The 24,969-nt window shown below is 42.7% G+C and overlaps 2 protein-coding genes and 1 long non-coding RNA gene across 7 annotated transcripts in view; 1 reads left to right on the top strand and 2 right to left on the bottom strand.

The window, feature by feature from the left end:
- Window positions 1-6,875, bottom strand: part of LOC132326037 (uncharacterized) — a 65,098-nt gene extending 58,223 nt beyond the window's left edge. For all 4 annotated transcript variants that reach the window (XR_009486115.1, XR_009486117.1, XR_009486116.1 and 1 more), the window contains exons 1-2: window positions 6,747-6,875; window positions 6,414-6,485 (exon numbers count right to left, since the gene is read on the bottom strand). This is a non-coding gene — a long non-coding RNA (uncharacterized LOC132326037). The remainder of the gene's footprint in view (window positions 1-6,413; window positions 6,486-6,746) is intronic.
- Window positions 6,875-9,513, top strand: MAD2L1 (mitotic arrest deficient 2 like 1). 2 transcript variants are annotated; one of them, XM_059843702.1, is made up of 5 exons: window positions 6,875-6,991; window positions 7,437-7,567; window positions 7,649-7,769; window positions 8,080-8,183; window positions 8,676-9,513. In XM_059843702.1, the coding sequence occupies exons 1-5, from the start codon at window positions 6,921-6,923 to the stop codon at window positions 8,846-8,848; spliced, it is 600 nt and encodes a 199-aa protein (XP_059699685.1). In that variant the 5' UTR covers window positions 6,875-6,920; the 3' UTR covers window positions 8,849-9,513. The 2 variants fall into 2 exon arrangements, with proteins under 2 accessions (XP_059699685.1, XP_059699684.1); XM_059843701.1 differs by lacking the exon at window positions 6,875-6,991 and adding an exon at window positions 7,125-7,243 and having other exon boundaries at window positions 7,421-7,567.
- Window positions 9,514-9,972: 459 nt separating this feature from the next.
- On the bottom strand, window positions 9,973-20,774 carry RPL7L1 (ribosomal protein L7 like 1). The gene is made up of 9 exons (XM_059845601.1): window positions 20,595-20,774; window positions 20,356-20,413; window positions 13,877-14,156; window positions 13,617-13,725; window positions 11,883-12,046; window positions 11,598-11,735; window positions 11,249-11,358; window positions 10,859-11,071; window positions 9,973-10,605 (listed from the first exon to the last, which is right to left on the bottom strand). The coding sequence occupies exons 1-8, from the start codon at window positions 20,772-20,774 to the stop codon at window positions 10,863-10,865; spliced, it is 1,248 nt and encodes a 415-aa protein (XP_059701584.1). The 3' UTR covers window positions 9,973-10,605; window positions 10,859-10,862.
- Between the last annotated feature and the right edge of the window lie 4,195 nt (window positions 20,775-24,969).

The following is a 24,969-nucleotide window of genomic DNA, read 5'->3' as shown; positions in this document are numbered from 1 at the left end:
ATGCCAATTTTAGTATATACTAGATTTAGACCTGCTTTTAGTTTAATTGACATTTTGCTTATTTAAAACACAAAAACTGGCCACTGAGGAAAAAGCACTCTCTTTTAACAGGATCATGGAAATATTAGCAACAGCAGCCCATAAATCACTAAACATGATTTTTAGATTCACAGAGAACAAACAGCTAGTGTGTCAAATAGAATGGAGGTTTGATGGAGAAGGAATGTGTTTTTCTGGGAACAATTATTTTACTTCACAAAAACAAGTCCTCTTATAAAGGGCATTCCTATTCCAACATAAGCATGGTTTTTAGTGTTCCAGTTAATAATACAGTAAGCCAAATATAAGAAAATTCGTTCTCAGGCATATAAGTGAGTAACAGCACCTTTACAAAATGAAAAAAAAAAAAAAAAAAAAAGACTGATCCCACAAAATTTCACCTTAGTGCTGCTAAAGGTACTGATAACTTCATGCTACAAATCTCAAGGGGAAATAAGGGAGACACGCAGCTCTAATGTCACACTCCCAGACCATGTCCTTCTCCTCCACTCAAAGACTGAGAAAAGAAAGAGGGAAAAGAGTCACGACAGGGCTGAGTGGGGACTGAAATTGCCTACTCTGGAAACACCAAGAGTGATTTAGCACAGCAGAAATACTCTGCATAAAGAAAAACTAATGTAGCACTACATAGTATTTTGTTTCAGTCTGGCTTTTATCCAAATCAGGCCACAGTAACTTGCAGTCACTATTACTTAATAGTGAATAGGGACTGAAAAATGGTTCAGGAGCCCTCTGCAAATTAGAACTAAGTCAGGTTTTCCTAAACTCTTCTGAAGCCACCCTGTCAAGAATTGGATTGTGAAGGTGAAAAGTGTGCACACAAACACAAGTTACCGCCTTGTCACAACACTCAGACACCAACTGCTCTGTATCTAGCAAAGAAGGTACTGCCGGTTTATTTGAGCCTTTAACATGATAAAAGTTGGCTAAATTATTCCTTACTCACAATTCATCATCTTAAGAGATGGGGCCTTTTTTCAGGTAACTTAATTCTTTGCCAAAATCTTCTGAGGGCATCAAAATCCCACACAGCCAGTAGTTTCCCATTTGTGATTCCTCCATGTTACTCTCAAGTCACTAATTTTCCTGTTCTAGTTGTGCTCAGCAGCTGTAAAATTCAGTTTATACTGACTACACATCCCTGAACAACTCTCTCAAGCAGGGGTGGCTGATGACTATTGCCCAAACACTACAATCTTTTACACACCTATGTCATTTGTGGTACCATGACTACTGCAACCCCACCTTGAAGTACATGAAGCTGAAGAGTTGAATTTGTTACTGCATGTTTTGATTTGTTATACAAAACTTTTGTTTACAACACTTAGCCACCTGTGGCTTTACAGAATCCTGTTTAATGTTGGAGTAACATGTCCACTATTGCTCCTTTGCTACAGGTTTTTGTTTCAGTCTAGGTTGAGTTTTGCTACTATCAGCATTTTTTAAAATATTTATTCATAATTTTTATGAAGCTGCAGCTGAAACAGGAGATGGGAGTGATCACGTGCATGTCCTCTGCCATCTGCAGGGAATTTAGTTGGATTCTTTTTCCCTCTTTATGAATAACAGTGCAATTTATTTGGTAAATATAATGCAAAATCACCAAGGGTAACGTGCAAAAACCTGCAGGTCAGCACAGATTTTTACAGCTTCTAAATTTGTGTGCAGCCTGGTTGGCCAAAACGTGCCCAAGGACAGAGCAAGGTTGAGGCTGCCATGGAGAGGAAAGCTTAAACATCATCAGAGTAATGCAAACCTCGTGTGTGGCAGTAACTGGAGACAGCCAGGCACAGCCAGACAGAGCTTTTGGCAGGGAGAGATCAGCAATGGGGCCATGCTGCTGAGGCAAAGAGCTGCACAAGAGCATGTGGGGCATTCTACCCAACCAACCGGCACAGGCAACAAGCAGACAAGGTATGCCATCCTGCAGCTTTTTAGGAGATTATTGAGGTAAAAATAACAGGGACAAATACCCCTCATTTCTTACAACCATCCAGGGCATCACATCTTTGTTACTATTTCCCACTAATATTGTTTTTAACATAGTTTACAATGAAAATGTTATAAAAGAAATGTGACTATCAATAAAAAGAAATATTAGAAAAAGTTCTCTGTCACAAGTTTCACTCAGAGAAAGAGACCCCACTGTTTAAGTTTTACGGGTACTGAAAATCTCATACAAAGTGAAAATATATGGAAAATAAAGTAAAAGAAACACCAAGTAATTTGACAGCTGGACTGTGGTTCTGCACTCTCTTTGCCAGGTTTGACCATTAAAGCTCAATGTCTTCCTCTTCCCTACTGCCTCCAAATGGATCTTCAACTCCTTCTGTTCCATGGCACAGTTTCAACACAGGACATAAGGAATGTTGTCCAACCAAACCAGCTTAAAGCCTGGTGATGACAAGACTTCCCTGGGCATGGGAGATGAGGTTTGGATTTCCTCTGGATGTAAATGCTACTGAACCTCAATTTTCTCAGTGTTAGATGACTGTTCTTATACCATAGTGTTTAATGAGTGTGGGCTCTGTCATCACTGTCAAACCTCAACAAAAAAACCCCAAACAAGTAGAGACTCTGTTCCTGAAAATAAAAGGATGTCAATGCACAAGGCATCTCCATGGAAGAAGCTGCAGAAACTCAATGTACATGAGCTTGGCAGGACCATTTAATCCTTTTGTGGAAATTTGAAATCTACATCCAAACTGATTAGGCCAAGTTCATACAAAGTTCCAGGTAAGCAAGGATGGAAAAGGAGAGTGCTGATTTCCTAGCTTATTTCTAATGCCAATGACATGCTTTTCACAATTTATTTCCCTCTTCAGTCATCAAAATTCTCAGGCATTATGTAAGCTGCACTGTATTCCTTGCTGCACAATGAACTGAACAAGCCCATCATGGTTATACATCAGAAGTGACACGATTAGAAAGCAATCACAAAGCAACAACTCCCATCTAACATGTTGCAACCACACAACAGAATCCTATCAACATTCCCTATGGTACTACCAAGACATATTTATTTACTGTGCTACCAATCTTCAGGATCCTTTTCTCCTCAGTTTCTGATGATCCACCAAAAGTCTCTGCTGATAAACCTATAAATGATAAATCAATGTTCCAGGGTACTTAAGAAAGCTCATTTTGAATTTAAAGCTAAATTTCCAGTAATATTGGCTTAGTAAATTTAAGCCACCTGAGAACTCCCTAATTTTCCATTGATTTATTAATATGAAAACTTCAGATGTGACAGGAGCTAAACTGAACTGGATTAACATTCACCTTTCAAACTATCAACCTTCAGCCTGGGGATTAAGTAATGAAGGGGATTAAGTTGTAAAGAGCAAGATTCAGTGGATTGCACATACCTGTTACCAGTGTAACAGGACATCATCCAGCACTAAGAAATTCCCAAGGCACAAAAAAGCTCAAAGTCCTGTTCTTCCCAATTCTGAAACAGGATTCCTATCCTCACATGAAATGTTTAAAGATAATCATTCCTCTGTTAAATTGTCTTTAATGTAACAGCAACCAAAGGTAAACACAAAAACTCGGCATTAAGTATCCCCTTGATTCTGGAACAATGATTTTAAAACTAGAAAAAGGTGTAAAACTAGTGAAGTACCTAACAGTGAAACCAACTCGCTGCAGGGGTGCAGATAACGCGTGTGCCTGCTGCCATCTCCTGGTCGTCCGGAGGTAAAACCGTCACAAATATTAACTCTTTTTTCCTTCAGAAAAATGTCAGGTCTTCCTAGGAAGACCTTCCCCAAAACCGGAAACATATATCCCTTTATGTTCTACAGAAAAAGCTTTCAAAAGTCCCCAAATCAACAAGAACTTATTTCACTGCACAAGGCAGCCACCTACCTGGACATAGCTACTTTCAAGCTAAATGGAGCTCTAACATTGGCTTAAGTAAAGAAACATCAAAGCTCACTCATTTTATAAAAGAAATAAGTACTTACCTGACTTATTCTAATTTCAAACTACATTCAGAAAATTAACTGTAAAACCTTCCACATGGCATTCAAAACCAAAGGAAGTCCCTTTGGAAAGTCTACCCATCACATTAAAAGTTACAGTGCAGATTATGGGCCCATACTGACTCATGTTAACATCCATTTCTTTTCATGAATACTTAAAGTTCAAGACCATCTTTTACTGCTGCACTACTCTCATTGCCTTTGGTGAAGGGCACAGCATTGATATTTTTAATAATATTCCATGGTTTACATTTTAAAAATAGGATTGGCCAACTTGAGATTTTATTTTCACAGCTGACAAGAGGCACCTGTACTTACCCTGCAAACTTTAGTGCTACAAAAACTTTTGAAAATTTCATTTCATAAGCTGTTTTCCTATTCTGGAGAGAACTGTCCACATCCTCCTGAAGGTTACAAGATAAACAAATAATGGGAATGAACTCTCCAAGTGGATTATGTCTCCTAGTGTGCCGAATGACTATGGGAATGTGACCTGGCTTGCCTTAAAAAAAAGTGAAGGCCTACCAATGATTTGGATTCCCCATGGTTCACTGACAATTTCCATGGGGAAACAATCATTGAATGTTGCAGAAAAGCCAAGCTAAATACAGAACATTTCCTTTCACAGAACAAGAATCAAAAAAAAAAAATTGTGTTGCAACATCAAGCGGTAATTGAGAAACTGAACAGTGACTGAGGAGTTGTAAGAGACCTAAATTAAATCCAACTGGGATTTCACATTCCTTATGAAAACGAAGGTTTTATCATGAGATAATTAAAGCAAGGGTAGCCAACTCCTGGTGTGCCAGGAGTACAAGTTAGCCTGTCCTCCTGGTTCGCCAGAGTCCCTCAGAGCAGGTCAGGAAGCAGCCTGTCACAAACCAGCCACTCACCCTCAGCAGCATCCCTGGCAGAGCTGCAGATCCCTCCTCCTGCTGGACATTCCCTAAGCACAAACTGCAGGCACTGTCTCTTGAGCACGGTCAGGAACACAAAGAAGGGCTTGTGTGCATGTCCCCATCACACCTGGCTGGGCCATGGTCAGATGGCAGCTGCAGCTCACTTACAGCACAGACAAAATGTAAAGGCCTTGGGGATTTGTTGAGGGTGAGAAGGGAGCACACCAGGGCAGAACCTGGTGCTAATCATGGCACAGAACCAGAGAGAGAAAAGTGACCCACAACTCTGAAATGCCAGGTGCAGGAAGCTCAGAGCTCTAACAGAGGTCACCAATCAACTCTCAGTGCCTGCCAGGTGAATCTTGTCAGCAGTAATGAAGAAGCAGTTAAGTCTGCCACTGATAAGCATATGCACCTGTGTGTGTGTGTGTGTGCAGACCATCCAAACTGGAACACAGGGACATCAACCTGCTAAACAAGAAACACCTGGATTCCTTTCTTCTGTCTGATTTCAACAGTAAGACAGCTGGAGGAGAAATATGTTAACTGAAAGCTCTACTATTCTTGCCTGGTCTCATGCTTTTGTGTTGTTCTATTTATCACAAAAATGAACAGCCCCCCAAAAGCAAAATGGACGAGAAGCCAAGTGTAGAAAAAACCCCAGAGAGCTGAGACCATTTTGGAATAGATAAATAAAAGCACCATAGTACATAAGGCTTTAAGAAAAACAGCTGATATTCACAGCAATCCAGCCTCTAAAAGTTAGGCTTTGGATGAAAAATGCCTCCATTATTACAACCTTGGAAATAGACCACTCTTACTCAAAATATTTTATTCAGAAGATTTATGTATAACACAATCACTAGTGAACAAGATCCAGAATAAATTTCCTGTGGTAAATTAAATTATTCAGACCATTTCAGAACTTCAGCACATGACTTCAGGACTATACCATTTGTTTTAATCACAGCAGCCTAAACCCTGAGGAAAACCATGCTTCTTCTTGGATCAAAACTGGAACCAAGAGAAAGCCTAAGCTTTTGTGAAAAAGTGTTTATTACAATAAAATAATCAATCACACCATCAATTTACTCTCTTAGCATCTGGCCCACTGTACTCTGTAATGACCACATGGTTTTTATCCTCACTATAAATATTTCTGGTTTGGATACAGCTTCATTTCAAGACTAATGAATTTGTTTCTTTCAAGGGCAATATGGGTATCTAATACAAGCACATCTTAGATGATGATATCAGATGATGCTTTGGAAAAATCACATCCAGGGAATAATTTCATTTGCAGCTATGCTGTGCCCAGCAAACCCATTAATTTTCATTTTCTTGCAAATAATTGATTTTATAATCTAATTAGCTGGCCACCTTGTTACAATCCCAGCAGACCGTAACTTCCCCTCTTCATATTATTAACATACTTCAACATTTTCTTGTTTTGGTCAGTCTCTCTTACCTGTTAACCTCTGCCACAGCTTCCTCCAGGATCTGATGGCCACTGCTGGCTGCAACATCTTCCTTGGTCTTCCTGTAATAACAGGACTGAAGTTGTTCGACCAAGTAGCAAACACCCTTCACCAAGGCAGCCCAACAACCCAAGTGCTTCTTAACCCATTTTTTTTAATTATTTCTGGAGTTATTATGGATTGGAAAAAAAATTGTTTATCCTGCTTTCCCATGTTCTCCCCACCTGCTTCCCCAGAATGCTTGCAGAAGAAACAGCTACTGCATGACTTACGCCATGAAAGCCACCAATAAATCATAAATGAACTGCTTGTTCAAGTCATACCTGGAGACTACCATTTTTAGGCTGGTAATGTCGAATACACCTTGGCAAACGCTGAAACGCAACTTCCCGCAGCATTCCCACGGCAGAGCTCCTCACTCGCTCCACCCCCGCTCCGCGCTCCCCTCAGCCCCGCCCACAGGCGCAACGGCGCCCGGAGCGGCCGGGCACTTTAACATGGAGAAAAAAACCCTTCCTTTCCCGCCAGGCAGCCACGGGACCCGCATGCTGCCGCCCGTTTCCCACGGGCAAGGGGCGCAGGGAACGGCGATTCCCGGAGGGAACGGAGGGAAGGCCGGCGGGGTCGCCTGAGGGGGCGCGCGCCCCCCCCCCCCCCGCGCGGCCGCGCGCGCGGGAAGGGGCGGGGCCGGGAGGGGGCGGGGCCGGATTCGAACCGGGCGGCGGGGAAGCGGCGGCCATGGCGGCGCAGCAGCAGCTCGGCCGGGAGCACCAGGGCATCACCCTGCGCGGCAGCGCGGAGCTCGTCGCCGAGTTCTTCTGTGAGGGGGCCGCGGGGGATCTCGGGGACCGCGCTGCGAGAGAGGGAGGGAGAGAAGGAGGGTGGGAGGGGAGGTGAGGGGGTGGGAGGCCGCGTCTTGTGGAGCGACATGGCCGCCGGCTGGGGCGTGGGGGGGGTGTGGTACACATCCCTTTCCCTTTCCGTCTAAATCGTGCAGCCTATGGAATCAACAGCATCCTGTACCAGCGGGGCATCTACCCCCCCGAGACCTTCACTCGCGTGCAGAAGTACGGGCTCACCCTGCTGGTCACCACGGACCCCGAGCTGGCCAACTACCTCAACAACGTGACCGAGCAGATGAAAGGTGCGGGCCGGCGGCGGGGCCTCCCTGCGGTGTCCCTGCCGCTGCTTCTCGAACTCTAAACACTGCCCTGGCTTCTTGCAGAGTGGCTGTACAAGTGCATCGTGCAGCGCCTGGTGGTGGTCATCTCCAGCATCGAGAGCAGCGAGGTCCTGGAGCGGTGGCAGTTTGACATCGAGTGTGACAAAACTGCAAAGGATGACAAGTGAGTACCGCGGTCCCTCCGCTCCCCTACCTCGAGTACCGGGGCTGGCACAGGATCGATGCCATTACTCCTTCTAACCTTTCTCAGTATCCTGCGCTCTGTTTGTCTGCCAGCCAGACTAAACATACCAACAACAATAAAGGGAGAGCAGCTATCACTTAACTCTTCTAAGGACTTGAAAGTGTCACTACTACTCTAAAAATACTGTAGCAAACAGACTACCAGAGCTTAACAAAGAGAACTGTATTTCGAGGAAACTGTCAGCGCAGTAGAAGTTTCTTCTCTTACCAGAGTTTTCTTATTTTTCCAGTGGACCACGGGAGAAATCTCAGAAGGCAATTCAGGATGAAATTCGCTCTGTCATCAGACAAATAACTGCCACAGTAACCTTCCTGCCACTCTTGGAATCTGCCTGTGAGTATCCCAAACTGCACTAAAGAAATAAAATGCTTTTGAAAAACCTCAGTAACTTTCCAACTCTAGGAAATATTTTCTGGTTTTCTGAGGCTTTTTGATTATTACACATCGTGTACCATCGGGTTTGTGACACAGCACGTTGTTAGTCTGAGATCAGAACAGAACTTTGGGTGGCTTAATGAACTTGAGGAAATTAAATATGTATGCCCTGAGGAATGCAAGTTTTCAAGAATAATTTGTTCATATGGAGTTCTATAGAGAGCTCAGCTCCACAGCACTGTAACATGCTTAAAAAAATTTATGACAATTTTAGTTTTTCAGCAAACTAAAATAGCCTCACAAGAATATAACTTATTTAAACTATTGCTTTTTTTCACATAACTAGTATCAGTGTAACTCCTGAAAACTTTGGTCCTTGTCTCAAGTTCTAGAAGATGTACTTCAAAGCTGCCATCTCCTTATGGTGAATTTGTTCTCCCTTGCTCCCAGGTGCCTTTGACTTGTTGATCTACACGGATAAAGATCTGGCAGTGCCAGCAAAGTGGGAAGAGTCAGGACCACAGTTCATAGCCAATTCAGAGGAGGTCCGGCTGCGTTCCTTCACCACCACAATCCACAAAGTCAACACCACAGTGGCTTACAAGAAGGATTCTGTTCCCTAAGATGCAGGGGCAAGTTCTGTCCTATCATCTTGTATAGTTTCTGTTCATCATGCAGCCAAGCTCTGAGCACATCATTACTGTCCTCTTGATAAAGCATGACACAAAGACAACATGCCTGTCTGTGAAAATGTGACACTAGACTACGCTGGCATCATTTTCAAAGAGATTTTAAAAAGGTATTCATGGTCATAGTTCAATTCTTACTTTCCTGTATGAGCTAATCTAATGGTGTGTTAATCCACTGCCTTTGCTAGAAAAACTGCCTAAATCTGGCATTAGCTGCTAGGATTGTGTTCAGATCCTGTAACTTTATATTTTAAAATTATTTTTAAACTACATTCTGTTAGCAGCCTTAAATTCTCTGTAGCAACTAAAATAATCTCACTCCTAGTGTGCCAGTTTTTGTGATAGAAGTCTGGGCTGTTTTATTACCAGAAATAAGCCAAAAACAAATCATCCAAAAAATTCTTGTACTGCTCTACAATGGAAGCAGCTGTTTATCAGGAAAACTTTAACTACATGAATCCTTGTATTTTAATGGCCACTGGGCTCTAGTTCTGGGGACAGAATTGTTCTGTGTACGTCTGTAGTGTCTGTCCAGTATTTTCTATGTTTCTATTCTTGTTTTACAGAATAAAGCTTCTAGTTTTATAGTGTTCTCTAAATCCAAATCTGCAGTCCTTTGTACTTCGTAAGATTTTATGAATGCTACATCATAAAACAGATTATAACTGTCACACAAGTAACATCCAAAAGGCATCCTCCTTGTCTTGTTACTTAACTGTTTCCTTCCTGAGTCTCCAACTGGTGTGGAGTCCGAAGGAAATCCATTCATGGATTAACAGTTTGCCCCCACCTAAGTCTTCAAATAACAGTTTAAATAGCCAGAGTGAACTAATAACAGTGCCTTCCGTATTTGTTGAACAGCACTGGACTCTTCATGTGTCCTTACCCATTTCTGTAGTGAAAGAAATTAGAGATTTAAATCTCTGGAACTTCCAGATTCTTCCATGGTTTCCTTCACTTCCTTCACTAAATTCATTCCAGCCAGAATGTTTAACTGGTTTTTCAACTCTTTTACAGTGATGCAGGACCTTCTGTTATAATAATATAATTATTAGAAGTTTATTATTAGAAGTTTATTTTAAAAACATCTATTACAAATACCTCACCCCATGACTGTATTACAACCTTTTTGGGCTTTCCTATTTCCAGGAAATAATTCTCCCCAACAGTCCCAATCTAGGAGAAGTTGGAAAAAAAAAAAAGCTTGTCAAAAAAAGGGATCTTAAAAACAGGACCACAAACCCCTTAATTTTTTAAAAATAAATACAATCTAGGTACTGAAAAAGGGACATGATTCACTGCTAGGGCTTGTGCTGCAGTGACAGAAGAATACCTTGGTGTTTTCTTTTGCCTGTCAGCACAATTGTGACTCCACTACCCCTTCACTCCCAGAAGCAGGTGCACATCAAAGAGTGAAGTCTGCAGTAGTGAGCATAAAAACCACTTATTTTACAGAGATGCAAAAGTGAAATTGCTCCAAGAAGCTCATTCTTGTACCAAACAGAATTTATCTTCTTCTTTAAGAAGGGCCAGCTCAAAGTCCATCTCCATCATCATCTCTGTATTTCTCCTTTTATAGAGGCACCAGCAGTCAAGAGAAGTTGCATACAGATCACTGCATGTAGATAATGTCCATGAAAGGTTCATGTGAAAAGGAACAGGTCAGAGATCCTGAAGTTTTCACAAAAACCCTGCAGAATAGGGAAGAAAATAAGCAAGAAAGTAATGTTATCTCTCCCAGGAACCAAACCTTCATGGAGGTGTCCAACAGCATGTGCTGATTCCTAATGGGACCCACTCTTGATTAGTTTCCTCTGAGGTCACTTTTGCAGAGTGACAATCAAAACCACGGCAGCACCCCCTCGATCTTCAATGGCAGCTGGTTGTCCTTAGGACAGGGAATGAAGGCTAAGCCTCAGAAGCAGCCCAGCAGGCACTGCTCACCTGACTAGTTGAGCTGACGGATGAGCTGGTTGATGGCATCCCCTCTGAAGCCAGGCTTGCCCATCTCCTTGAGGAAACCCACTCTGTTCCGCGACGCGTGCCGAGCCACCGACAGATGGAATGGCCACAGAAAGCTGGTCACTCTCTTGAAATACTTCCCAGTTGAGTAGATTTCATGAATAAGGTCTTCCAGGCAAATGATACCACAGCTCCCTGCATGAGGAAAAAAAAAAAAAAAAGAGATGTCCAGCTGTACCACCTTTCCCCACACTGTTCCAGAACTGCCAGTCCTCCAGTTTGGCAAGATTTTGTCTCTCCCCACCCTTTCAGGTCAGACTCTAAACTATCAACACTTAACTCTTTCCTCAGTTTTCTCACCCTCTTCCTCACCTAAATGTTCCTCTATCAGCATGTTGTCTGTCAGAGGCACCCTCTTTTTCTTGATCTTGGCTTGGCCCCGTTTCAGGATGAGCTCTCGTACAGATTTCAGGTTAGGCTGTCTGCGTAGAAACAAAAATCAGATTCTGTAACAGAGAGACATGATACAGAGGGAAGCCCATCCCACTTATGTGTGCAGAGGTGAGAAAGTAACCAAGTTATGTCAAGAACAATGAAAACAGAGGCAATAACAAGTTTTAGACATAAAGCTGATAAAGTTTTGACCATTACTGGAGAAGCAATGGATCTGTGATAGCAGCTGGAGAATCCAATGACCCCCAGGTCACGGGAGGGTACGTACCCCCACGCCACGTAAGGCTCCACGATCCGCAGCATCTTCAGCGACAGCGGGCTCAGCTTCACAAACACCCCGGTGTAATTCTTCTTCAGCCGCAGCAACTCAATCACTCTTCTCACCCTCTTGGTCACTCCCTTAATACTGAGGAAAACAGAGGTTATTTGTAATCACATTTCTCTAACACAGCAACGAAAGGCCTCAGATCACCTGCAAGGTGATGTCAGGGTTGATCCCACTGCCTTGGCATGGAAATGACACAACAAGGGCAGGGTAGGGGAAGGCTCTCACTCCGCAATCCTCACGGCAAAGGCCAGTTTGCTCTCCTGCGGCGCTGCTGCCTGCCCAGGCCTCTGCTCCATGCGCCTCAGGCGCGTGTCATCCCGGCGTTTGCGCCACGAGTCCCGAACAAACGTCTCCAGCCGCCTGAACTGGATCTGCTTCCCCTTCTGCTGCTGCAGACAAAAGGAAAACAAAGTGAGGTTCACATCTCAAAGGCCAAATAAAATGCAAAAGTAGTGAACAATATCCTTACAGCTTTGGAAGCAGTAAGAAATAAACTTGATTATCAAAGCCCAGGGGAGGCAGAATTGAGGGACAACACATGAATTTACACACAACTATTATTTATGAACAGTGAACAAAGAGCTTTTCCCCAGGAAAAATATAAATTAGGGAAAAGACCTGGGATACTTCTAGGCATAGCTACACACACAGCTCAGCAATGGCTGGGAAAGCCAGAAACAACATGTGGGCAAAACAGATGCTACAGCAGTACCCTAGTGTGACTCAAAATTACCCTCCAAGAGAATGTAACTGCATTTAAAGTCAGTTTCTATACTGGCACACATGCAAGAAAAATTTCAAACACTCAAGTAACTATTAAATATTGCTAATTTAAACAGAAAATCTGGCTCACCTGACAAAAAGTCTTTTCATTATTACTAGAAAGTGTAAAGCTCCTTTTTAGAATTTAACAGATGTTTAAATGTCATTCTTCAGCTTAGGAATGAGTACATCCACCAACACTCACAATGTTTTCTCATACAAATAGGACTTGAAAATGCACAGCATTACACAATTATATTTAAGATAATCTACTGGTTAAACGAGCAGGCCACTTTAAATTAAAGAACCTAACGTTGTGTGTCTTCTGTTCTATTTCACCTCATAAATCACCCATGAAATTCGTTTGAATTGTCAAAGCAGGCAGACCTAATCAAAGTTTTATCACTAAGATCCTTCTTGCAATGAGAATCTTAAGGAGTGGCTATTTAATATTATTGTTCATGCTCCCACCTTGGAAATACAGCAAGCCACTGATGCTTTTAAAAATGTAAACACGGTATCAAACAAAAATGGCAAGAGTTTTGCACATAATCCCACAAGATTCACTGGGAAAGCTTTAAGACAAACACCTACTGTATTAGCTGGGGTACAGCAGAACAGGTCTGAGATTGGGAATTAGAAAGGTTTGCTCTGCCAGTCTGGAAATGGCACAGTGTGCACAGGGGGTGTCTGCATTAGGACTTGTGCCACCCGACAGGCAGAAAAGGCTTCACCATGACCTGTGCTGCTCTAACAGACAAATAACTCTAAATGCACCCTGAGAAAAGCACGGCTTCCTTGCAGGGTTTCAACACAAAGGTAGCTTCAGACAGTGAAATCCCAGGGCAGCAGAGGCAACTCAGCAGCGCTGCAGTTTACCACACGTGGCTGCAAACACCTGACCACCACTGATCCAACAGGAACAACTCACACTCTTCCATCCATTTATTTGTTTCGGTGTAATAACCTGTACAATTCTGTGCTCTTTACAAGGCTCAGAGACACACGGAGAAAATGTTGAGGGACTCAAGTCCCCCTCAGAACCCCGAAGCCGATCCCTGCCCACCCGCGGTGCTCGGGCACCCCTTCTCTGAGGGGCCCGGATGCTTTCCCAGGAATTTCAAGGAAGTGTGTGATTCCCTCCTCCGGAGAACGAGCTGGGGCTGCAGGCCCAGGCTCTGCCGGGACCCGCCGTACCTTGCGTTTGTTGAGCAGCGCCTGCTTGGCCTGGGTGGCCTTGATGGCCAGGTACGCCTTCCTCTTCTTCAGCAAGTTCTCCGGCACCAGCGGGATCCGCCGCCTCGGCCTGCGGGCGGGACAACCCGGTCACATCCCGATCGCATCCCGGCCCCATCCCGCACCCCGACCCCTCTCGTGCCGCCTCCTTGGCCGACCCCAGCCCGCGGATGGCGGCGGATGCCGCACGCCCTCCATTCTTCCCTCTACGCCGCACTTACTCCTCCAGCTCCGCCATTTTGCCGGGGCGGCACGGCGCATGCGCGGGGCTGGGGCGGGGCCTTGGCCGCTCCCCCTCAGGCGCCGCTCGCCCGCGCAGGGATGGCGGAGCGCCGGGAGGCGCCCGGCCCGGAGGGACGGGACAGGACGGAACGGGATTGCACTCGTCCAGGGACAGCCACACGCGGCGAGCTCGGGACAGGAGCGGCCGCGGGGACACGCGGTGTGACAGCCGCGTCACCCGCAGGGGGTGCCAGAGCCCCAGGCTCAGCCGGGTGGTGCCTGCGGGATGGAGGAGGGATGCGGGACCTCACGCTCTGAAATCATTGGCGTTTATCCTGACCGCGCTGTCCGCTCACCGGCGGGGAGCTCCAGCCTTGCTGGGTGCTGCCAGGGTTGCGCTGCTCACCTCGGCGGTGCTGCAAACCTTTACAGCACTCCAGATGAGCCCACTTCTGTTTTGACACCTAAAACATGAAAATCTGTGTTTAGGAACTCGATCCCAAACGCCAGGAAGAACAAGCCGTCGGTGAGCAAACCCAGCTTTCATATCCAGGAAATGGATATAAGACTTAAAATAAACAAGCTTATGAAATAAATAATCTGAAGCTTTTTTCATAACTACACAAATTTCACACTGATTTATAAAAACAGCTGCAATCCCTGGTAGCTCCCAACAGAGAAAGCGGCCCATTTAAATGTACAGATGAACGTGCTTTGTTTGACAGGAGGGAAATGCAGCAGGCTCTCGGGCATTCCATCACTAATGGTCAGGAAACAATAAGTCAGTAAATATTTGAAACCCTGTTGCTATGAAATATCTCCCAGCACAGCAGCATTGCCAAGCTGAGTCGCTAAACTTTAACCAGTGGTTATTTTGTTTTAAAGCATGGATATTCAAACCTCCCTGTTTGCAGGGATACCCAAGAAAAGTGTTCCCACTTTCCCAGACAGCAACCTATTGTACACTGGCCTTCAGCATTCTGAGCTTCTGCACACAAAATTTTAGGGCTCCGATTCCAAAAGCCAAGTCAGGAGATGAGGTGGGATGTCAGAGGTCCATGAAACTTCTTGATTTATTTTCTCATTCCATGGGTATAAAACCCCATTAAATTAATTTCAGATCCCACAGAATCTTTATTGATGCTGTGTGCAGTCTAAAAACAGCAAAAGGGCTTGAAGTCCATCATCCTCATCATTGAACTGTGCCCCACTCTGCAATCTGTCTGTAATAAATTCTTTACAAAAAGAACCGAAGAAATTATATTTTATTTTACCAATGATCTAACTTGGGAATATTTTGATAAGGAATTACCTTGTGATCTTAAATTATGCCTATTTTTAGATCTTTTAAGAAAAAAGTTTATACAATTTTGAAAGATGCCCAGGAACTACTCCATACACACAATCAAACCCATAATTATTAGAAAGAAAAGCTGGGGGATCCAAGACTTTCTTTCATGAAAACAGCAATCATATGGAGATAGACTAATATTTCATAAAAACATTTTTGAAAATCACTGTGGATAAATGCATGGGCTTATTCTTTTAAAATAAGCTTCCTTAAGATGGGCATTTTTGTCAGAAATCCTGCAAATTCACTGCAAAAGGAGCAATGTGGGTATAATGAAGGATGAGACTAACACAGATGTGAACCCTCAGTTTGTGGCACCTAATATGTCAAATTGAATAGGCTGAGACATAAAACTTGTCTTTGTGTTTCCCTAATAAAAAAAAAAAAATGAGTGGGGCAAAATAAATTAGTGCCACTAGTTTATCAGCATTAATGGAAAATATTCCAGTTTCAAAAGCTCAATTTTACCATAACCCTTGTGAATTCCCTGGAAAAAAAGCAGACTACTAATAAAGCCCTGGCACTACTCCCAATTATTGTCTCTGGAAATTAGATCTGGAGTTTGAAGTTACAAATATTAAATTACAGAATATCTGTAATTTATGTCTGTCAGAACGTTCTCACATATCCTAAAAGAGTGGCAGTACCTCTTTACAAGTTTCCAAAGTGAAACATTTCTAAGAATTAAAAAAGTAAATTATTTGGTTTTACTTCTAGTGCACTTGTGAAGGCCTGGCTAAATAACCCAAAATAGAAAAACTGTTTTTCAATTACAATAAACAGCAATGAAAATGATTTATTTTTCTGTCTCATCTATAAGAGAGTGCACAAAGTGTCTGCAATTTGAGTGTGCAACAAATTTAATTGTATCTCTAAAGAAAGTGGAGGTAAAAATAGACATCATTATATGTGGTCTCCACAGGTCTCCACGACCTCTCTCCTTCCACAAGGATGAAAAGCTGCATTTTATTTGGGAGAAAGACCAAATCAATTATGTCTGAGATGAAAGACAGCAACAACAGAATAGGAGTCTTTCCCACACTCAGTAATTGGGAATCCTACCTCCTACCAGATTACTTTTTAATTGAACCTTTGAGATAATTATGCCTTTTAGGTTGTGGAAGCATATTAATAAGTACACCACAGCATGAACTATTCATAAAAATACTACAGACTGGGGAGCCATAAAAAGAGATGGAATGGAATAACCTAATTAGAAATGTTATCATGTCAGTGTAGACAACTCAATAGGAGATGCTTTGAATAGACAGAATGTTCTCTGTCCTAAACCTCAGTGATTCTGATACAATGGAGGTAGGTGGTGGATGATAGTTTTTTAAACATGAGTAAAAGTTAAAACATTTAATTATTTTTATTTTATGGCTCTGGTTACTGACACAACTACACATTACCCTTTTGCAAGTTCAGTCTTGGAGACCAGGGAAACAATAGGCAGAGTTGTTTCAGCAGAAACAGAAACCAGAAAAGGATTAAAACATCCTAAGTGAGAAGTGACCTGTAGTAATTAACATGAAATCACAGCAGAGAAGTTTCACTGGTTTGTGGCGAGGCTGAGCCCTGAAGGAAGGTGTGGCCCTGAGTGCTGACAGTGCAATAGGGCTATAAACATCATCTCACTTTTTTCCCTGTTTGATTTTGCCAGCAATTATTAGTGACAACTGCCCAGTCAAGATCAAGCTACAGAGTGTCTGTATTTGGCCAGGAAATAGCAGGCAGGGGAACCCAGAGAGATGGAGAAGGAGGGATGTCAGTGATCACCTGTAGCTTTATCCCAAGAAAGGTGCTGTGTCCCTACAAACAGCAGAAAGAAAGGGAAGAGGCAGTTGCAAGATTCTCCTCACAGCACAGCAGATGTTAGAAGGCTGAGTGCTAAGGCACTGAGACAGCAGATAAAAATCAATAAATAAAAGTGAAGCAACGTTTCACAGATTTTTCTATGAAATGATAGGCTCAAAGTGAAGTAATAAGCTTGGGAGTAGGATTTTGGAATTATGAGAGATAGATAAAACTATCAGCTTAATGCTTAGTACAACAGAACAGTAATTGAAAATTATCAGAGAAGGGGTAAAGAACAAAGAAAAACTGATTCCACAGTGTAGCCTTCCACACCCACATTTTGGATGCTCCAGCTTTGGTCAGTCATCTTTCTTCCATCTGTCCATCCCATACCTCCACCCACCTTCCCCCAAGAAAGACTTGGAAAAGATTCAGAGAAAGAAGAACAAACACAGGGAATAGTTTCCATCTGTGGAGCAGTTACATCGACTGGACCTGCCAGCTGGGAGAAAGGTGCCTGAGGGAAGATAAAATAGTCAGTAAAATGATAAATGCTGGGATAATTGCTCCCTCTTTCTTTCAACACAAGAGGAAGGGAACCTCAGATGAGGGTAGCAGGAGGCAGGTTCACAGCTAATAATGTGGTTTTTTTCCAGCACATGAACTTGTATTGAAGACCCAGACCTCTTAGCCACAGCAGGAGTTAGATATTTCAGCCATGCAACCCCACTTACCTGCCCCCCCTCCCCAGTGGATCTGGCTTTTCTGCTAGCTCAGCTCTAAACTTTCCATTCAACTGAAATCTATCCCATTTTATATTTGTCCTTGCTATTATAGCCCAACAGTAGGAAAGGCAGACAGAAATCAGTTCCTTTGCCTGCATACAGCAGGGCTCATTTAATCTGAATGCCCTCCCTTCTCCCCTGTTCAGCTGCACTGTGTCCCATTTTCCTGCCTTTGAAGTCCATCCTTTCCAGTCTTTAAAGAGCTTTGGATAAATGAATCCTGTTCCTGCAGTGATCTATCACCAGCACTGTCTAAAAGCTATCAGGATGAGGCAAATGTGCCAAAAACCTGAGGAGAGGTAGAATAAGTGAGAAGGGAATCAATATCTTTGTAGCTGCAGGCTGCACTGCCCAGACCACAGCTGTGGGGAGCACCTGCAGCAAGCAAAGCCCAGTTGGTTCCAGCAGCTTGGAGCATCGTGGTCCAGTTGTAACAGTGATCCATCAGCTGGCAGGCTGAGCCTGCAGGGACACTCCATCACCTGGAAAAGAGAGGTATGAGATGAGTGGAATGCCCCAACAGGAATAAACCATAGAAATCCAAAGCTCAGCAAGACTTGATTCTTCCCCCAGAGTTTTCCATAACCCCTGGGGGATCAAGGCCTTTCTGTATCAGATGCTGTTCTCACATCTAAGAGAGTTTCTGACCCAAGACACTTCCTTAGGAAGAGCTCCTGAAGAAAAAACTGGTCCTGTTTCTAAACCAGTCAGCAGGATAACAAGCCTATATTGTTAGTGCCAATTTTATATCCACATATTAATTACATTGTAAATTATTTTTGGTATATTGTATAGATAAAGTAAAAGATTCATCATCTTTTGTTTTCCTAATTTTAGTAGAAAGATTAAGCTTCTTCCTGTCAGTACACAAACCCAATAGCAAAAGAAATCACTCAGGTACTTCAAACAAAGGTTAATTATCAAAATCATCAAATAATTGTCAAAACGTTTGCTGTCATCTTATTGCAGGGGTTCCATACTGTTGTCTTCTTATGGCAAAGGTTTCACACCTTCTTGGTGTTTCTGGCAGGCAGCACCTCAGAGCACCAACTCTTTTTTTCTTCACAAAGCAGCCATCTGACTCCAGTTCCCTTCTCAATCAGCCACCCCACTCTTTTATAGCACTCTTCTTCTCACTGGTTACAGCAGTGGCTTGTTAAAGTCAGGCCTGTTCCTAATCTTTGATAATTGCCCCAGCTGCAACTCCTTAGGGGTAAGATTATTTTCTACACTATCTTTATTTTCTTATAGTCCATCCCCCTACAAATGTTCATTCTCAAAACAGCATTTCTTACCTTGGCATCTGACACACTGAAGTTGTAGGTGAAAAATGCTGAAAAACACATGCTATTTTTTTTCCTTTAAACCAATTTTGTCAAGGCACTGCCTTATGTAAGAGCTGGTTCTATGTGACGAGGCAGAGCTAATTAGGCAGGTAGGTTTTATCAAAGAAGAGAAGGCTCTTAAATCTGCAGCAGAGGGAAGAATCTGACCTACTTTGTGTATACCCTGGTGCTTTTATTTCAGGTGTTTTCACAGTCTTCCTAAATTCCCCATATAGCCAAGGTAGAAAGGCTTTGGGTATTTTCATAGTGCTTAATTTAATTGCTTTAACTCAGGTTTCAGTATCTCCCTGTCAAAGAAAAATTATTCCTCACAGCCTTTTAGACAGGAGATGGAAATGAATACCTTCAAACACACTACATTCCCCAATCTTGAAATCTCTATTCAGAAACACTTTAATATGAAGAAATGGGAAATGATGGCTTCTCCATCTCTGGTTCTCTTCAGCTCCAGACCGGCTCCCTTTCTGGGAGATAAGCTTGAATGAAAACGTGTTATCTGCAGGATTCAGAGTAGAGATAACAAGGTGCAGGGTAATGGATTGACCAAATGCACTGCTGCAATGTGATTCTACTTCTGGTGTCAGGAGGAATGTGGGGCAGGAAGAGGTGCCCATTCCAAGGCTGGGGCTGGAGCCCAGCTCCAGGGATTTACCTGGCAGGACAAGCCCTGGCACCTTCCTCTCCTTCCCTTTGTACCCTGATTTCTATGTGGAAAAAGTGGATGTGCAGAGCAGGAAAAAGCCAGGAAACATTCCTGCCACATCCTAGTGAAGCCTAAGAACTGCAGACTACACTGCAGCACAGACCTGTATAGCCCAGGATGTGCTCTGGCCCCAGCATTGCATTTTGATCCAAATAAGGATTTAATTCAAAGAGATCACTTCTTCATGGATACTTCAAAACCTGGAAGGCACTGCTGGAATTCAACCCTGTTATCTGTTTGTAATGATCTGAAGACACCTGGATTTAGTGGTGTTTTTTAATTATTATTATTATGGATTACCCACCAGATGGTTTCAATAAAAATACTTCAGAGGATGGATAGCTCATGAATTCCTAACATCACTTTAAAGGTTTGCTTTTCTGAATTTGCATTGTGGAAGTGCTCCCTTGGGCATGTGGGTTTTTTGTTGCTGATTTTCTTCTCCAGTTTACAAGACACCACATCTACAAGCTGCTTTCTGAATAATCTCATTTACCTTTGAGATGTGGACACTTCTGCGAGCACACATGGACCACTTCCACTGCTTTCTCTTTCTACAAACAGAAATTCACTGGCAAATTAATGTAAGGTTTCCCATATGGAACTAAAAGGGAAATTTGGGGGATTTAGTGGAACAAACAGAAATATTTTTTTTCTTCATTCACCCTAATTAAAATTAATATCACTTTGGCTCCAACTAACCCCAGAGACTGTGAGGAAATGAGTAGCTCAAACCAGCAGCTTGCTGAGCTGAGATGCTGCTGCACATATGGCCCGTGTGATCACGGACTGTTCCTGAGAAGAGCCCAGATGGGTTACAGCCAGCAGACACAGCCCTGCTTTAGCCCCACTTGTTGCTGTTACTAACTTGTTTCTCAGGTTCACTCCACTTCTAGCTATGAGATACTTGTCCATTGTCTATTTTCACCTTAGGCACAGTCTTCAGATCAGCTAACTGCTCAGAGCTTTCTTGCAGCCCCTCTTTTAATGACACAAGTCTTATGATACAAAGAAGCCTGACCAAGAACTGTGCATCTTGAACAGACTTCTTCAAACATATCATACCCTTACGAGAGCAGTGGCATTAATATTCCCTATCACACCTCACAGTCCTTTGGGGAACTGCACTATCTGCCAGTAAAACCTTTCTTCACGTTGTTCCCTAAGTGATCACTGAGTGTCTCACATAAATACATACAACAGGGAACATTCTTCCTGTTCTTTTTTTAACTCGATTTTGAATAGAAATATCTGTTTTGTTGTTTGTATGCTTGATAGGTTCTGTGGCTGCTGCTCATAAGGTGTGAAATACTCTCTTTCATCCTTTCCAAATTCTATTAAAATCTAGTGCTTAAGTTACTGTTCCCCTGAGCTTAACCCATTTTAATAAGTTTTAGATGCTTATTTGGTTTCTAAAATTTATCATCCATCTCCTAAATCTCTTTCCTTGCTTTAGCATACCCTTTGGAAGACACATGCCCAGAATATATTAAGAAAAATAATTGCCAATGGTGTAACTATAACAGTTTGGCTTTGTTAGCAATTCATTTGATGCCTGCAGTTCTAATGCTGGTGTTGAGCAGAAATGAAACATGGCATCTGTAGCAGAAGGTTTATTCATGAAGCATGAGAATATCAGTCTATTGCAAGCCAGCACACTTTTGTACCTAAAAAATACCAGTAGTTCTTAAATTTTTGTATTTGTGGTATCAGAGCTCTTCACAGAGATTTCACACTGCACTGACTGAAGAGAACTCCCCTTCCTTCCAGAAGTGCATTTTAAGCTGAAATAGCAGCTTTGGCCACATGTTCTGACAGAGTGTGTATCTCGTTACTTTCTGTCATCAAGTGTTGGATTTTTATTATGCTGACTGTGAAAGGGGATAAAAAATAGAACTATGCTAAATCTTGGTTTATATAACACTAATTTAATAGGGAGCAATTAAAGCACAGCTAAAATAGAAAAGTGCCCTTTAGCCCAAAACTTAATGTCAGCTGAACTCGGGTTCTTTCCAACACAACAGGAGGCCCATGCTAATTCTGTAAAAATGAACTTTTTAAGTTACACTTACTTAATAGTAGCATTTTCATTAGGACTAACAAAAAAAAAATTAAAAAGGAAAAAAGGAAAAAATCTTAAATCTTTAAGGAAAAATATTCCCACATATATTACTCACCTAGGAAATTATTCTCTTAAAAGACTATTACTTATTGGGATAGTCATAATTCTTTGTGAGCTTTCCTTTTTTCATTTTGATTGTTCTAAACATGTTACTTTTGAGAAACTTAGCCTCTTGACTTCACTGAAATCTGAGTTAAGCAGTCTTTGGGAGAGAATTTACAAGGCAATAGGTGCTGTGGTTTGTGGTAAATTAAGTATGGGACACAGGTGATGCCATGATCAACGTGACAGTTGGACACAAAGATCCCATCTCCACAGGTGGGGGGCAGTGAAATCCCAGCCTGTAATGAACAAATTTATTGCACTCAGTAGCTAAATATTTGTTGTACCAAGTCTCATAGTTGCTCCTCTATTATTTTTCCCCAATCTCATTAAAAGTGGATTATGGCTTAATATTGCTTTATTGTCTGCACTCTGCCTGCACAGCAGCACAGCAAGACTGTTACTTGAGATTTTGAAACACTTTCACAGTGACACAGATGAAAACGACTCTCAATTCTTGTGGAGGCAGAACAAGAGAAGGAAGAGATGACCACAGAAGCCTGGCAAGAATGAAAATGACCATTGGCTTTCACAGTGGGACTGAGAATTCAAAAAGAGACCAAGGAAGCATGGAAGAAACAGCTCTAGAAATGCATCTTCACTTACCAAATGTTCACTGCACCAACTTAAGAAATCTTTGCAACAAAATAAGCAAAAGAGCTGTCAAAAGAGCTCTGTTTCCCCAGAAAAGGTCTCCACTTCTCTGAATGACTCAAGGGTTCACCAACTGAGGAAAAACTTCCTATGGTCACCAGCTCTGTGCACTTTATCACCAGCCCTAGGAACTTCCCATAATTATGCTCTGCAGGTAAATTACCATCAACATAACCAACACATGCAGACATTAAACATGAACTGAGAGGCATCAGGGATCTTTGAAGAGACAGAAAATGTAATGTGATTAGAGTTGCTCTGAAGATAGCTATTAAAGAACTTCCTGTTTGAGAGGATTTTGCCCACGTCCTCCCAAGAATAATATCAAACAATAACTGATATTTCTGCAGGGTCTTTGGACCAAGGAGCTTACAGAACAGAATTGGAATTGCTTCCAGTTACCCAAGTTTTTTTTTAATCTTTTATGATCAGGGCCTCAAAATCCATGCTCCAGCTCGAAGCTGTGCCTCTTGGTAGGGCAGCATGGTGCTGACATTCATGTCAGCCGTGGCAAAAGTTGGGAAGACTGTGCCTGACAGACAAGAAGCCCATGATCATTCACCCACCATGACTTAATCCAAATCCCTTGGGGCTGGTGCAGGGAGACCTGCTTCACCTCCTGTGCTTTTCACACAGGAGTTAAAGGCCATAAGAGTAAGACCCAGATCCAGCTTCTTCCTCCATCTCATCCCAGCAACCAAATTTCATGTCTGAGCATGCTCCTGTGGACTGTTGTATCTGTTTGAGAGCAAATTCATTACAGGCACATTAGAAACGTGAGCAAATTTAAATCCTCTTGCTTTATATATTTGTGTCCTCTGGTCTGAATTTCCTGAGAGAAAATGGACAATTAAAACTGCACAGAATTCCTTAGGAACTGCAAGTGGCCATGTGAGAGCCAGCACATGGCTGTGAAGCCAGAAGCTTGTGAAGGAATAATTGAAAGGAGCAACAGGGAGTACCATATGCTCACAATTCAGATGTGGCCACAGGCAGCATGGAGCATGTAGCCAGGCCAGTAAGGGCCACAGGTGCCAACAGCTCTAGGAACCAAAAGAATAAATCCCTAAGGAAAGAGTAGCTGTTCCTTGGACAGGGGCATCATTCAGTGAAGGATCTGGACAGATAAATCCTAGAGGATTCTGCTGCATCTGTGCAAGATATTTCTGCAAATCCAGCTGTGAGTGGCTGGGGACGAATCAGGGATTGTTCCTGTGCCTCAGCCACCACTGTCTGCAGTGCAGTTTTTAAGCTAGAACACCCCACTGTTGTGGGGTTTGTGCTGAAACAAAGGCTTCTAACAGGCACATTGACAATGGAGACATGCACCGTGCTCTGATGGTGTGACAGGTAGTAATGGACTCTTTGTCTGTGGGCAGCACTGCCAAGAGCCCCTGCCAGCTCAGCTTTTAGGGTCCCCTGTGAGCTGAAAAGATGGTCTTGTTAGGACAGATTCCTCATGGGAAAGGAATCTTCTTCCAGGTCCTGCCTAGACACACCAGGGCTGTTCACAGCCTGGCCTGGAAAAGAAGAGTAATGCTCCTTCACACTGGCTTGCATTTTTTTTTTATCTTACCATTTATCTAGAAACAACACAATTGAAGACATAAACTCAATTTTCAAAAGCCAGAGGTGAGGTATTTACTGCTAGTATGTCCTTTTACTCAGAGATAAATGGTTAAACTCTTCCCAAAGTACCTGAACACCAAAGACAAAGCTGCTTTTGTAACACCAAGTTCAGTGAAGATGTGGGACTCGATTCCTCTGGATACTGAATTCTCTTCTCTGAGCTTATAGCCAAGAACTGGACTCTGGGAGAACCTAAGCCCTGACTGTGCAGCAGAGGTAGAGCACTGCTTACCCACTGTATGAAGAATAGATCTCCAGGCCTGCAATCTCAGCAAAAGGAGGAAGACTTACTAATAAAGCACTATAAATGCAGAAGTGTTTATGGGACATGTTATATAACACTCCTCCTCGAGCTTTGTGCCTTCCCCTGCGCTGACAAACACCATGAATCGTTTTATCTCTCTGCCTTTTTATATTAAAGGGAGTCTAATTTTAAGACCAGAAACTGGGCCAGTATCTAATGATTTAAAGCTATAAATTAGCATTCATATGAGCAAAGAGGTTGCATCGTGTTCTGTTTCCTGTTTCTACCCCACCTTCCCCCCCTAAAGAATATTATGCTTTTTTTCTGTTTGCAGACTAATGCTGGAAGCAGGAGTAGTT

Source organism: Haemorhous mexicanus, chromosome 4 (genome assembly GCF_027477595.1).
Source record: "Haemorhous mexicanus isolate bHaeMex1 chromosome 4, bHaeMex1.pri, whole genome shotgun sequence".
NCBI classification, from domain to species: domain Eukaryota; kingdom Metazoa; phylum Chordata; class Aves; order Passeriformes; family Fringillidae; genus Haemorhous; species Haemorhous mexicanus.
This window is presented reverse-complemented; position numbering and strand designations above follow the sequence as displayed.

Excerpts from the sequence above, each read along its gene's own strand:
- RPL7L1 (XM_059845601.1), bottom strand. The coding sequence starts at position 20,774 with ATGGACAAGTATCTCATAGCTAGAAGTGGAGTGAACCTGAGAAACAAG. Across the intron at positions 13,726-13,876 it reads AAAATGGCGGAGCTGGAGGA|GCCGAGGCGGCGGATCCCGC; the intron begins GTAAGTGCGGCG and ends TCCCGCCCGCAG. Across the intron at positions 11,359-11,597 it reads GAGCCTTACGTGGCGTGGGG|ACAGCCTAACCTGAAATCTG; the intron begins GTACGTACCCTC and ends GTTTCTACGCAG.
- MAD2L1 (XM_059843701.1), top strand. The coding sequence starts at position 7,162 with ATGGCGGCGCAGCAGCAGCTCGGCCGGGAGCACCAGGGCATCACCCTG. Across the intron at positions 7,568-7,648 it reads CGTGACCGAGCAGATGAAAG|AGTGGCTGTACAAGTGCATC; the intron begins GTGCGGGCCGGC and ends GGCTTCTTGCAG. Across the intron at positions 7,770-8,079 it reads AAAACTGCAAAGGATGACAA|TGGACCACGGGAGAAATCTC; the intron begins GTGAGTACCGCG and ends TTATTTTTCCAG.